Source organism: Zonotrichia albicollis, chromosome 1 (genome assembly GCF_047830755.1).
Source record: "Zonotrichia albicollis isolate bZonAlb1 chromosome 1, bZonAlb1.hap1, whole genome shotgun sequence".
Classification (NCBI taxonomy): Eukaryota; Metazoa; Chordata; class Aves; order Passeriformes; family Passerellidae; genus Zonotrichia; species Zonotrichia albicollis.
The window spans coordinates 87,838,145-87,852,937 of NC_133819.1; the positions used below are offsets into that span (position 1 = coordinate 87,838,145).

At 39.1% G+C, this 14,793-nt stretch overlaps 1 protein-coding gene across 12 annotated transcripts in view; it reads left to right on the top strand.

Moving 5' to 3' along the window:
* The window catches only part of FHOD3 (formin homology 2 domain containing 3), a 374,194-nt gene that overhangs the window by 280,368 nt on the left and 79,033 nt on the right, over positions 1-14,793 (top strand). For all 12 annotated transcript variants that reach the window (XM_074546351.1, XM_074546345.1, XM_074546323.1 and 9 more), the window contains 2 exons: positions 2,179-2,304; positions 12,707-12,841. In XM_074546351.1, the coding sequence (XP_074402452.1) occupies positions 2,179-2,304; positions 12,707-12,841 (261 nt within the window). The remainder of the gene's footprint in view (positions 1-2,178; positions 2,305-12,706; positions 12,842-14,793) is intronic.

Here is a 14,793-nt window from a genome sequence, read left to right on the forward strand (position 1 = left end):
ACAATTTATTCAATAATATGCCCGTAAAAGAGGAAAATGTCTTGAGGGTGAATGCTGCTGGATAAGACTATTGCATCCACACTAGTACATAAGACAAGAAGGGAAAATGGAAGCAATAGCCAGTACCAGAGGAAGGTTAGAAAGATAAACTTTGAGTACAGCATACAGACTTAACCTGGTATTCTGGTCTTGCCTTGCTCCTATTACAGCAACTCAATGTTCCTCTAAATTTGGTAGGATGTTGTGTCCAGACCAGTCCCTCTGAATTTGATTTTTTTAATCGTTGTTGGTCTGACTCCATAGGAGGTACATTCCCTCCATTTACATGAGAGTTTTCTTTGGACTAATTGAAAACCCTTGGTCTGAAAAAGGGCTCTGCTCTATGTCAGCTTTTTCATGGAGCAAAGGAGAAGAGAAGCGCATGCAGTGGTTGATAAGAAGGTCTCCTTGCAGTTGATGAAAATGGAAATGGAGGTTTCTGTCAGATCATACCAAATCAGCGCTGAGTTCTTATCAGGACAGTGGAGTTTACTCATCTGTAAGTCAGTACAGGCACAGTCAGAACATTTCCTGGACTGAGCCTGTCAGAGAGAAGACCCAAGCTAGGTCTGCTGCCAGAGAAGCTCCACACTGTCCACTTACATGGTCTCCAGTGACCACTGATCTCCAGTTCCTTGTTAGTTTTCTTCTAGGACAAGAAGACCTGGACAGCAATTATTTCCTGCAAAATTCCTTTTGTGGCTCAGAAACATGCATGTTAGAGTTTTTTCCAAAATTATTTCCCTGTTGCTTGTCAGTATAGTCTCTCAAAAACAGAGGAGGAATGGGGGGTGTTTTCTAAAGCATTAACCTGGAAATGCTGTTCCAGAGGATATGTTCTCTAAAGCACGATCCCTTCCATTATAAAAGCACCTAGCTGAAATCTGCTCTGGTTTTAACATGGGCCTTGGCAGGAACCCTAAGGAAAAACTTGAAACTTTGGATGAAATTTTGCATCGCTAGATGAGTGTGCTAAGTGGAGCTGAAGGAAACCAACCAGGCTTTTCAAATAAAATTGCTGAGTGAAATTACTTAGTGCTGATGTGTGCGAGGGAAGAAGCATCAGAGAAAAGATATGGTGAAGGAGGATATATTATACCTTGTGAAGTATAAGGAGAATGATGTCGCTCTATTTCCTGAAATGAATTTTGCAATTTGGATGAGTTGACCTTGCTGAGTACTGGTCTTCAGAGCACCATATGCTTTCCATGTGGGAAAATGGCATTTTCTGTGAACAATATTAAAGAGAGAAATATTAACATTTTCCCAAATCAAGAATCTTTTTTTGACATGCTGTTTAAGTACAATGGTTAAAAGGCACAGCAAAGCAACACGACTGCCTTTTCTATTCAGTACAGGAGGCAGGATGAAAACATTGATAGAAAGGACTCTGGGGAGGTGGCCATTCCAGGAGTCCTGGAAACAATTTCTCTTTGATCAGCAAGCTCACATTGAAGTGAAGCGAGTTTATGGGGTTTTTTAATGGAGAAAAGGGCTGATAGAAATTTCTAAAGCCGTGCTTCCGGAGACATGTCTTTTTAACCATGGTGATGATTTTTTACAGGCATTGTAAGAAATGGCACATAAGCTATTACTTATGTTGGGGGAGGGGGAAGAAAATACTGCTGGCTTTAATTGAAAATAATGTGGTTGCTTTTCTATTTAAATTGCAAGCATTTGCAAGTCATGGATGCCCATGTTCAGATCATGTCTCAGGAGTGCTGCCATTTTCCTTAATTTTAGTAGATATGAATACTGCTGTCTTGGGCTGGTTTGATCCCTTTTATAATGGCTGGATATCACTCCCAAAACAGCTAATAATTCTGAGTAACTGAGCAGTATTCAAGTATTCCTGTTCTGAGTTGTCACTTGGGAGGACCATTCAAATCTCTCATTATTTCCCTTGCCAATAGTTCACTGATTCATCATGTATGTTCATGCCATGGTTGATATTAAGAGTACCTGATTGTTTGCATATTTGGAAATAGAGTAACATTTTCAGAAGGTGACTGTTTGAAAAATTCTGGCGTATGGAGTCATTACCACCCCGTAAACAAGAGGATTTATTGTTGCATGCCGGTTTGCTGATGGAGTTTTTCTGTCTCTCCCTTTCTCCTTCTTTTTTTCCCATTTCTTCAGATACAATAGCTATGGCAGCAGCTCTTACTCTTCTCCACGACCTTACGCTGGTGTGAGTGCCCCTACAACGCCCACTACTCGTTATGGGACAACTCTGTCACCACCTCAGGAGACCAAATCTGACAGGTTTGTAAATTAATCAGTGTTTTGACAACAGTTCCTTTTGCAGACAGAATGAAGGAGATAAATGTAAGCTGTTCTGAATGAGTATTGGAAATAACTTCTAGCCAGTTTTTCTTTAACATTGGGGAAAAATGGAAAAAAAATCTAAATATGTTCATTTCCCACTCGTTCTCAAGCCTTTTTGTCTGACTTTGTGTTAAAGGTTGTCTGTATTTCCATCCCACTTCTGTTTCTTCTACTTAAATGGATAAAGCAGAGTTGCTTTGCACATAAGCTGTTCTAAGTATTAAAAGGTGAATTAAAATTTTCTCTCTTTCCATTTTTAAAAATAAATTCAGATAGATCTATTTTCACTTCTATCCTATTAAATCAACTGCAAAATCTTGGAAATGTGCTTAGCTCAGAATTTCCTAGGCCATAATTTTGTCCTTTCTTCAAAATATGTGATATATCTCATTGTATTTCATCAAAAGCAAAACATTTATTACTGTAGCTAAAGAAAACTCCTAATAACCAAACAGTTATCAGCTTGCTTTAAGAAAAAAATTTAAAGGGGGACAAACCCAAACCAGCAAAAAAAAATGCTTCGAACAATCAAAATACTCTTTTGAATTATGTAAGGTACTAGAGGAAGAAAAAAAATAGGAAAATGTTATGGATACTTGAAAGAAATTCTTGGCAAGAGGCTTGGACCACAAGCGATTAACTATCTGTTACAGCCTGAGAGTAAATGACAGCTTCAAAGGATATCATGCTGATTTTAAGAAGGAAAGGTAAAAGCTTTTGATTAATTTAATTCAATAATATGATACAATAATGTAAATAATATCCAGTTAGGTCAGATGAGGTTTGGATTGTTTGTTTCCAAATTGGCCTGTAATTCATAAAAAGTGCATCTTCCATCCTGTTTTCTCAACTTAAGGTTTTTTACAGGACTCTTGTTCTTTAAAACAGCTCTGTACAGGACTCTTGTTCTGTATTCCAGTTAATTTTTACTAATGACTCTTTGGCATATTTCTGTAAAAGTATGTGTGTTTGTGTATCTATATATGTTTGAACCTTCCTAATGCCTCACATCCTTTCCAGACTACTACTCAGAATGGTTCAAGTTAGGTTCTTCCAGCATGCATGTATTTGTAGCCATGACATATTGATTTAATCCTTTTTTTCAAGTGAGTAATTAGATTAAGTTTCTCTTTGGAGAAAGGCATTGTTTTTCATTTGCTCATCTTCCTGGAGTACCTTGCCTCGATTTGTCTTTTCTGATCTCAATTAAATTATTGCCAAGTGCAACCACAATAAAAACCTCTACACCAGCATATTCACCCCTGTTTACCTCAGCAAAATTGATGCAAGATAAGCAAGAGTTAAAAGTATCCCGGTGGTTTGGAAGTTTAAGGTTTTCAAGCTCCTGCTCTTGTAAGCTTCTGATTGCTACTGTGGCAAAGAAACCCCAAAGTGGTCAAACGCTGAGATGGCTAAAGATGGTTAGGCTTGTCCTGCAAGAGGCTGATGGTGCTGGCCGTGCTCCAGTGAGGAAAGCCAGCTTTCATTTCGGCATCTGCGTAAGTGCCTTGCTGGTTTGGAGCCAAAATGCCTTGGCCCCACAGGATGAAGCTGTAAAATTTGCAGATTCATGGAGAGTCAGGCCAGAGGGGAGCTCTGCAATCATCTGTTGTGACCTATAATGGGTCTCACAGAAGCTAAATGAAAGACCCCTGTACTCTCATGTGTTTTCAAGTGGCAGCACATGATTTCTCCTGAAAATATTCCAATATTTCTTATCACTGCTAGGAAAATATTTTATATTTTGAAGCCAGTTTTTCTAGCAGCATCTTCCAGCCAACGCACCTCATCTTTCTTTTTTCTCTGAAACTCTTAAGATCTCTACCTTCAACTACCAGCTGCCTCTTACATGTTGTAAGTGACTGAACACAGTGCTCGGCATTGCATCTCTGTCTTTCCTCCAGGTTATGTTTGCTGCTTTCCACATGATAAAAATCTCTGTATTCTTGTTTAAATTTGCAGCTTGCTGTTCATGGTAGTTCATGAACTCACAAGGGTTCCTGCATTTTTATATTTGAGTGATGTTACAGCCTGATGCTTCCTGTATATGTGTCTCTAAGAAGCATGAAAAATGTGTGTACAACACGGCTGTGTGTTGTCTGCAGAATAGATGCAGTTATTTCTTTAAAGATAATTAAGTTTACAGTTTCAGATGCCATTTTGCATTCTCTGGTTCTTTTGAGAGTGCAGCCACTGCAGATGTATACTTGTGCAAGCTCTAAAGTACTGACTGCTTTGAAGAAGGGCAGAAGCCTTCCTTAATTTCATTGTCCTGAAAGATATGCACTGAAGAAGTGCCCATGTAGAGACTGACGGATGGAATTTGCTTATTGGAGAGTAAGCCATGTAGTGCATGATGCAATGCTTGGCATTAATTAGTAAATGGAAAGTATTGTGGAGGTTTTCAGTTTTCTATGAATGGTGTGTGCCTCAGATTATGTAAACACTATTTCCTACCTCCTGATGGTAAAAATTTGCATGGATTCAAACACCCAAAAAAAGTTAAAAGATGTGAGTGGGGGGGAGAGGAAGACATTTGATAAGAAGCAGATGCATATCTATGGTTAGCTCTAAGGTGTGTTTTCTAGTTTCAGCTTGTGCTTCAGTTATGCAAAGCCTTCCAAGAAAGATTCCTGTCTTTTATCATGCCGGGAAGAGCTTCAGATGCAGGTCCTGATACCGTTTATCTGACCTTTGAGAATGAGGAGGAAGGAAGGAGCAGCATTTAGAGCAGTGCCCAGCACAGTGATTCATGCTCCATTCAGTTGCCCTGACAGGCCTTTCAAACCCTTAGCTGCATATTGCTTATGTAAACAAGAGCCACAACTTAGGTGGAAAGAAGCAGCGTGGTTGACATTTTGACATTCATACTTTTAAAACCTTCTTTGGCTGAGATCAGTAGAGAATCATAAGAGCAGTATAAGTCAGTGCAAAAGTAGCTGGATTTTGTTCTTTGAAATCCACATCATCTATATATTTCTGATTGTACAGCAGAAGAAAGGGCTTACTTTACTGTTTCTAAATACAGCTGCACCCTTTTGGCAACTTCTTGCCATGCTGTTGTTCTCTCTCATTTCCCTGGGTCCCCTGTGGAGAGCCATGTTTGTGAAGTGAATATTGCAGCCATGGGAATCCTGCTGAAGGAGGGCAAATTGCAGGGCACTTTCTGTTCAGCCCTTCATTGGGAGAGAAGAAGGTGTGTGTCAGTTCTCTTGTATCTCTCTGCTTGTGAAAGTCGCTCCTAATGCATAAGTATAACCCAGTCTGCCTGTTTTCTAATGCCAAAGAGTGCTTTGCTCCATAAATACACTGCTCCCATTCTTCACAACTTAAATCACAATTAACTCTTTCTCCTCAGTTAATAAAAAAATTTTAAAATGAATCTCATAACCTCATAAATTTTAATAACAAAGGGGAAGAGCAATGCATGACTGAGACACATCAGGAGGAAAAGCATTTTTCTGTCTCTCCAAGTTGACCCCTTGACTGAAGGCAGAATGTGTTGTAGGACTAGTCTGCATTTCCATGCCTTATGGTCACACCTAGGATATTTCTGTCTAGCCAGACTGCTTTGTGAGACTCGGAATCTAAGACAGTCACTCCAATTAAAACTGCAGCCTGGAATCTGCTACAGGACATCAAACTTGTTACTTGCAAAGCTTCACACCCCCTCATAGTGTCCTTTTGGTGGTGAAGTGTTTGCACTGGTGATCATGGCTATCCTTCGAGGAGATCATGAAGGAGTGTAACTTCTAAGGCAAGAGCTCCTAAATTCAGCACCAGCTTTAATTCATTCCACCACCAGAAAAATATCCTGCTGGTGTGTTTTGCAGGGTGGGTTTCTTCTGATGCATTTGCCAGGAGTTGGTTCCCCCTGGGCTGGACAATCAAGCAGTAGTACAGTCAGCCTAGCTCAGAAAGCCTTCTCGGGGCACTCCTGCCAAAGGAGCTGGGGTTCAGGGTCTCACCTCTATCTGTTAAATCAAATGCCAGAAAGTTCAGCTTGCAAACCTCCTTCTTGAGGCTCTTGGCCAGTCTCTGTGAACTTATTCTCCACCTCTGGCTGGTCCCTCAGAAGTTCTTCCAAATTTGCAAGCCTGGTAAAGGCCTGCTATGGTGTTTGCAGCTTATTCCTGTTTGAAGCATCTCCAGCTTTTCCAGAGCGTTAGCAAATAGGCTTAAGAGATATTAAATATATTTCACATTCTTTAATATGTTTTCCATCTCACTTGCTTTGTGATCTACAGCAGTACATTACCTTGGGCTCCCATGATGCAGGGCCTTGAATATTTAGTGTTCATTTCCATGTTCTTCTGTATGTTTTAAAGGAAATGTATCTTCAAACATTTATTTCTAAAACAGATCACAGACAGTGAGATTGGCATGCCTCAATTATAGGTGGTTTTTTTTCTCCTCTGACACTTAAACACCATACCTGAAGCGTAAGCATAAAGTGCAGCAAAAGTCTGCAGATACTCTTCTTTTGAGTTTTATTCCCTTTCCAGGTGCCTGAAATAGTGATTTGCTGGAAATCTGGTCCTTTCTTTCAAATTTCTTTCTTTAAAGCAAATCAAAACAAACCAAAAAAAACACCAGGTTTCAGTAATTGACAACACCAGGGAGATGCTGCCGGATGAAGCTTCTTGGCAGGTTCCTTTTTTTTTTTTTTTTTGTTAGCCATTTATCACTAATTTGTGCTCTGCAGTTCCCTTCCTCCAGCTGTTAAGCATGAAGGTAAAACAAAAGCCTATGAAACACAACCTGCTGTACAGCCTGCAAAGCTGCTGCTCTCCCAAGAACTGCTCCTCTTTCCTTGGCTTTCTGTCCTTTCTGTATGCACTTCTGGGCTCTCAGACCAGAAACTTTTCCTTGTGGTAACTGCCAAGCACATCTCTCACTCTGAGTAACATAATGAGGGACAGATAGCTTGGTAGCTGATAATAGTGGCCCAGAGCAAAAGACTCAACTTTATTGCTGAGATTTTAAGAGGAAAAATGGCCTTAGGAAATACTTGATGATTTACAGTTTGGGAAGCAGTGGTGGCTTACACTGGCCTAGCTGCTTGTCAAACTACTGTGTAAGCAATATTCTTGATTGCAGCTTTGGGGACTTCATCAGAACGCATATGTTTAAACAGAAGCATGAACTGTTTGTGGTTTCAGACTGCAGAGTGCTGCTGGCTGAACATGCCACGTGCAGTGCTGATGCTCAGGGCTCACCCACCTTGCCTTGATCTACACCTGGGCTCTGCAAGTCACTTCCAGGCAAGGTGTAACTCAGATGAGGATGAGAAGCTGCAGGTTGGAGAAAGACAGAAGCACAGTGTAAAAGCTGCAGAGGTCATCTGGAAGAGGAGAGTGTATTTAGAAAGTCCTTGTGCATTGCCCAGGCTTTGTGTGCTGCTCTGTCCTGCTGTGGTTCTAATTTGGGTAGTCCCCTGTACAACTTAAAAGTCTAACATTAATCAGTTCTTCCCTTGGTCATTCTCAAATTTCTTTCTTAAAGTAAGCATTAGTAGTTCTAGCTCTCAATTTTATGTTTATTTTTGAGAGAAGTTTCATAAAGATTCCTTAAGTAATGTTTAGTCTGTTTGCAAAGTCTTGTATCAACATGTTTTTGAATTTGCCATGTCATGTAGGGAGACATAACACATAGGGAGTTTCTGTAACTGTGAAAAGCAATATGGCTCTTGGCAGCTTTGCCTCCCACTTTGTCTCTTCCTAAGCTGGAAAATGGATTTATTTTGCTGAAGAGACTTTAGAGTTACTTAAGGCCGAGTGGGAGCTGCCGACTTTTGTACCCTCGCTGTAACATTCCCATGGCTGCTGGAACAGGAGCACTTTGCAAAATTAGGTAATTAGTGCTTCCTTATTAAAATTATTAATGACTCTGCCTCACATTGTATTAAAAACAATCCTGAATATTAACCTTTTGACCTAAAGGGATTTCCTCTCGTAAGTCATCTATATTTTTTTAGCTCATAAAAATGTACATTTCTATTTTGTATTCTTCCAGTAGATAACCATTTCTATTTAGAAAATTTTAAAAATTCAACCAAACAGAGGGAAAGGCAGCCACAAAATAGTATCTCAGAGCTTACATGAATGAAGAACGTTTGAAGCTTTCAGTAAGACTGAAATATTTTCTTCAGTTTGCAACAAGATTAGGGTAATTCAGGGCACATAATCCCCTTCACAATGTATAGTCTGTGATGGAGTATTTTCAGGAAACTGCAAGAACTTGCAAAAAAGTGTGAGAGATCTTGTGTCTGCATGAATTGGTGTTTATAATAATGATTACTAATTCACTGCTGTGTTAAATGCTGTAGGTCAGACTAGCTGAATTTTTATTCAGAAGAGCTTTGGCCTACAGTCAACCTTTTGGCTTCATATGCTATCTCTATGTTTTGCCTTTTTTTCTTCCCTCCCCCCCCTTCACCCCCCATTCTTTCCTTTTCCTATCTCTTCTTCCAGTAAGATAAGTTACTAATGACCTCTTTGGCCCTGTGTCCTGATTCTGTGGTGAGGAGCTCTATTCACAAATCCACAGACCTAGATGCTTTCTGGTTGTGTATTTTCTTTCTGGAATGAGAAAGTAATAACATAGCTTGTTTAGCTTTTACTGGTCTTAACAGCAGGCATAAAAAAGCTTTTCTTAACATTTTTTATATTAACAGTCCATTCTTAATAGCCTTGCATTCTCTACAAGACTAAAAATAGTACTCAGAGTAAGCATCCTTCTGGATTGTATTTGTGGAGCTGAACAAATGGTTGATATTACCAGCTGGTAACATATGACACCAGCACTAAAATGCTGGCATATATTAGCTGTAACCCCATTTTGCGAATGATCGCTCTATTATGCTTTCATTGAGCATTCACATTTCTCTTTACTGTTAAAATCTCTTATCACCTTTGATTCAATGCCAGAAGTTTTTTTAGCCTTTTTCTTGCTTATCCATTTTTAAAATGCAGCCTGCAGCCATAAGACCTAAAAATTCATGAGGCCTGAAGGCACTGTCACCCTTCAAACACCATCAAAGCAACAAAATTACCCAATGGCTAAGCCCAAGCCTTCCCACCAACTGGTTTGGCCAATGATGCTGCCATTTGCAATTTAAGTATGTGCTCACTGAAAGGGAACATTTACTTTAAGTGTTATTGCCAGGGAAATACAGAAATAAAAATCAGATTTTGTCAACAAACTGTAATAGACAAATCCCTTTTCAATTTGTTTAGAATGTGAGATGAATACCCCTTAATTCTTGTTTTTCCTCTGGTTGCTTTACAGGTTTGTACACCCTGAAAGTAACCTGCTTAGCCCAGGTTTAGTTTATGCTAATGTAGGAAATTACCAATAGAGTTTACTAAATAGTAAAACTGTGCATTTACAGTTGCAGTTCACATTAAAAAGAATATTGGTGCACCCAAAGACCAGTTGAGCTACAGCATTTGATATCTGCAGTGAGGCTGTGAGTTGAAGAGGCTTCATAAGACAGCTGGTCTCAGCATTTGGTGTGAGGTGTGGTCCCCACCGAGGGCAGATGTGTGTGGTTAAGTGGGTGTAACCACTAAGAGAGGACTAACTCAGCTATGGCAGTGCTGTTTCTTTGCCAGCCCTTTTCTAAATGTGTCTGAAGACCCAAAACCTTGACTATTTGTGCTTCAAGAAGTCAGTGTCACACAAGGGGTCAGCTGACCGTGCTCCTGTCTGTTTAATTATGGCCTCTACGTACAGTACCTTTTGGCAGCTTGGACTGTTAGATGTGACCATTTCATGCAAAAAACTCTTATCACCTTTGATTCAATGCCAGAAGTTTTTTTACCCTTTTTCTTGCTTATCCATTTATGCTAGGGCTGTGTTTGGGACAAAGAAATTGTATGTGTGTTCACAGCTTGTAATTCAGCTGAAGTACACACTCATAATCAGTGGGAAATATGGGAATTACAAGTTTTGACAAATTTTTTTTGATTTGATTAGTTTTGAAGAGATAGCCAGCTAACATTTTCAGTTCTTTAGACACTGGCTTTTTTTCTGGACATACAGCTGTGGATCTTCTATTTAGATTGTGATGCTGGTCTTCATACATCTGCTCATTTTATCACAGTGAGCAATGCTAGCCAAACTATGCTAGATCAAACCTCCAAACAAGGTGTGGAGATATTTTACTACCGGGGTTTGCTTAGAATCCCATCTGCAGGACTAAGCTGTGCATCTCCATGTGATTTCCCTGTAATCCCCTGCATAAGAATGTGCATTTATTGTAGGGCCTCAAAGAGCTCAGTCAGAGCTGAAGGCTTCCAACCTGCTAGATGATGTGCAGGCTTGCAATCATTCTTTTGGTCTCTCATCATCACCCCATCCTTCCCCTTATTTTTCCTTCCGTCTCCTTTTAAGCCATACCTGCCTTTGACTCTAAATGGAATTTGCAGACTTCATGGCAACCGAGCAGGATGGGATATCAAGCTGAATACACAAAACAGATAAAAACAAACACTTGATAGGGACCCTCTTTTGCCATCTCTCCTATTTAATTTCCATATATCTTCACATGGAGGCAGAATTCATTTTTCCCCTTCCAAAAGTAATTTCTGATGTTATATCCAACCATATAGACATGGCTTTTTGTGCTACGATAGGGATGTAGCTCTAGCTTTTGAATTTTAGTACAGTGGTGCTACTGTTTTTGCTAAGAGCTTTCTCTTGAAACATGCACTAAGAGGTCAAAAGTTAAAATCAATTTAAAATATGCTCAAGGGAAAATTCACCACACGTACTTGACTGTCAGGGTTTGAGGATTTTTTCCCCCTTTTCTTAGTGCTGAAGCATATTAGAGATTTTTATGGTTTTGAGTGTGATCCAGCATTGATACTGTAGCTTTGGAGGAGTGCCAGCAGGGACTCTTACAGAATATCAAGTTTTATACCATCTTATGTAATGTTTATGCGGGTGGGATATGACATATTGAAATTCAATTTATTGAAATTATTGACATTATATTCATGCTGCCCTGCTGCCAGTGGGGCTGAAATGGCTATGTTTTGTGGTGTTCCTGCTTATACAGACATAGACTCTTGGGGAAGATAGGTTTGCATTAATATTTTTATCTTCTTTTGCACCTATGTTCACTAGTGAATTGGTGCCATTATGCTAAATGCCTATACTGTGCAGCCATAGGCAAGTAAATAAATAAGGGAGAGGGTCTGAGTTCTTAAAAATAAGGAAAATTTATTCAGGTTCTCATTACTGGTTAAGGAACCTTCCTCTAGGCAGACAGGGTTTAGTTTCTTTTTACACAAAAGGCAGTATCTATTTCTCTCGTTAATCCTTTCATTGCAAAACTCATGTTACAACAATGCACAGAAACCTCTCTACATGAGTTATGTCTTTTTGATTTTATCAGTCTAATTCAATCAGTATGCATCTGTATAAAGCTACCCTGTGCAATTCAGATTTTTTCCTGTCTAAGAGACATAAAGACATGTTTAACTCTGAGGTCACTCAGTTGCCATGTCAGAGGTTGGTGGTACCAATACCACCATGCTGGGGGAGGGTTGTGTAACAGGACCCACTCTCCCTGACAAAGTACTACTTAGAGTAAAGCCAATAAAAAAATCTATGTCAGCACCAAACTATAAGTGAATGTAAAAGTATCTTTATATCTTTGAAAAGTTTTTACTGCAGAGGCCATCATTTCTGTTAGTTTTTAAAAATAGTTTGAGAAGACTCTCCCTTTGTGTTTTACTGATATATTAGAATATGAGATTCATCTTGCACTTACAGCACATGTAGCAGGGAAATCATGATAATCAAATTTATTAATTTATTAAGGAAAAATATGCCTGATACTTATAAGAGCATTTGGATTCTCTAGGGCTCTTCTGACATCTTCTCTTACTTTTGTTTTTCTGCATAGAGGATTCTCAGGTGTTTGTGACACATCTGTTTTTAACATCATTGCATAACAGTTTTTTCCTTTAAAATTTCAAAAATCCGTTACAGGATTCAGCTTTTCTATTAACAGGATTATAAAGTTAAAAAAGAATAGACAATATTGCAATTGAAACAGACTGAAGAAATTTTACACATACTTTATTTGTGCTTTAGAAATTTGGCTATTTAGGAAGCCTACCCTAATTGTTTTTCTTCAGCTCATTTCAGAATCTATAATCAGTTCAGCAAGAAGACGCTTAGCCAATGCTTTGAAAGATATCAACATAATATTGCCATGTCATTCTGCTGATTGGGATTATGTTACTTGCTTCATGGCTGCTACTCATTTTTTGCCAGTATAATCAATAAAAGTGACACTGAGAAATCTGATCTTTCTTTTCTGCAGGCCAGCTTTGGGTGGTCTCCTTACATCATCTTTTCGGCAGCACCAGGAGTCCTTGGCAGCAGAAAGAGAACGACGGCGTCAGGAGAGAGAAGAAAGGTTGCAAAGGATAGAACGTGAAGAAAGAAACAAATTCAAGTAGGAACCAAATTTGCTCTCAGTCTCTTGCTTTAATGTGTGATAGATTGATCAATCATTGAGACATTCAACTGCAAAATAATTGAATTGATGAATTGTTTGTCTCTTTAGATACTTTTCTTGATCTAAATATCTTCAAAACTGATAGATTAAACAGATCACAAATTTTGGCATTTAATAAAAAGCTATTTTTGTTAAAGGTAGCCAATTACACTGCCTAGGTATGTACAGAAGCTCAATTTTATTAGTTAATATTCTCACAAAATTACAATCTCAGTGAGGCATAGGATTTGAAGGTGAAACAGTGGGACAAATGTATCAAAAAGTGAGGAAGGGACAGCACTGAAACATCTTTTTGCTTTTAAGTTATGCAAAGTAGAAATGTCTTGCTGTATGGTAGTGGTTTTAAACTACTTTTTCCTGCATTTTTGAACACGTGTCTTTTCCTCCTGGAATCAACAACTGACAGAAGGTAATGACTGTTCAAACCTTGGCCAAACGAATGTCATAGCTGAATGTGGGATTTCACATTTTCACATCTGAGAAAATGCTGTGTGATGTGGGATCCTAAGGTGTGCTGCCTGGGGCTAGTAAAAGACAAGCCCCCTCAACCTCTTTAGTCCATGCCTAGAAATCCCAGCAGAGACATTAACAAAGACTGCAGTGGGCCAAGGATTGATATGGAATCTGTACCTGAAATTGTGTGAAGAGTGTACACTAAGAAATCAATTTGTTTCCTCTTAGACAAGAGTGAAAAGCAAGCCCATTTTTAGTATTTAGAAGACATAATGTAATAACTTAAAGAAGAGTAATATAAACGTTTTGTAGCTTTAGAATTGGTAGTTACAGAAAAGATGGCACAGGGTTTCATGTTAGCTTGTTTATTAGTGTGCAGGATTATTTTCACTGTAATCATCCCTTTAGTAAAAAGTGGAAACAGGCTGTGATTCTGTGAATTTGGAAAGAGGAATAGCTTAGTTGATTGATATTCTCCTGGCTCCAGAAGATAGCTAGTTTAGAAGGAAATGAGAGGCAGAGGGAAGGTGGAAGAGCACCATAATAGGATCTTTGGCAGCCAGCAGCTGCCCAAGTCCTCCTGAAACAGAAACAATAAGGTTGCAGTCTTCCAGCCTCTTCCAAAAACTCTCCCTCTAAGTGGTATCATCAGGCTGCAGCAGGCTGCCGTGGACTGCCAACATGATCTTTCAGAAAGGAAACTCCCAGACCAAATAAGCCAAAGGGCATTTGGCAGATCGACCTGTTTGAATAACAGATCTGCACATTTCAGTAGAGGTCAGCTACGCTGGTTGTTCTGTCACTGAAAGAGGTTTCTTAAAATCAGAAAAAAAATCAAAGTATACATTTTCATCCCTTCATTTCAGAAGGGATGAAACTGATTAACTAAATCTCATAATTATGCTACATATTTAAAATTATTTTTCAATGCTCAGTGTTTTCATCTTTTGGATTTGAGTTTTGTCATCACCCAAAAGTTATAACTTTTGTTTGAGCAGAGGGTCTCCAAAGCCACCAGACTTCACAAACAGACAGCATCCCACAGTTGATTAAACAGTCTGGCAGGAGGAAGACAAAGTCACAGCAAGCAGTCATGGACAGTTTCATAAGAGTTCCTGGGATTTCATTATCATATCATCAGTCTGGCTAGAAACCCAGTCTCTGAAGATGTATTTTTGATTAAAAATAGCACTTGCAATTCAGTCTTTAAACTCGTGAGCCTTACTGGATTTACCATCATGACTCATTTGTTATCTCATTCTTTCCAACTCTGCCTCAAGAACATTGCACTAGGTTCTGGCACTATTATTGACAAATTGAGGATAATTTAAAGGAAAGCATCACTAGTTGTGAAAGAGCTGGAGGATAGGAGAGCTGGAGGATTAGGAGAGGAGCTACAAAGCTTCATAAACTATTGCTCACTAAAGGAATGCTTT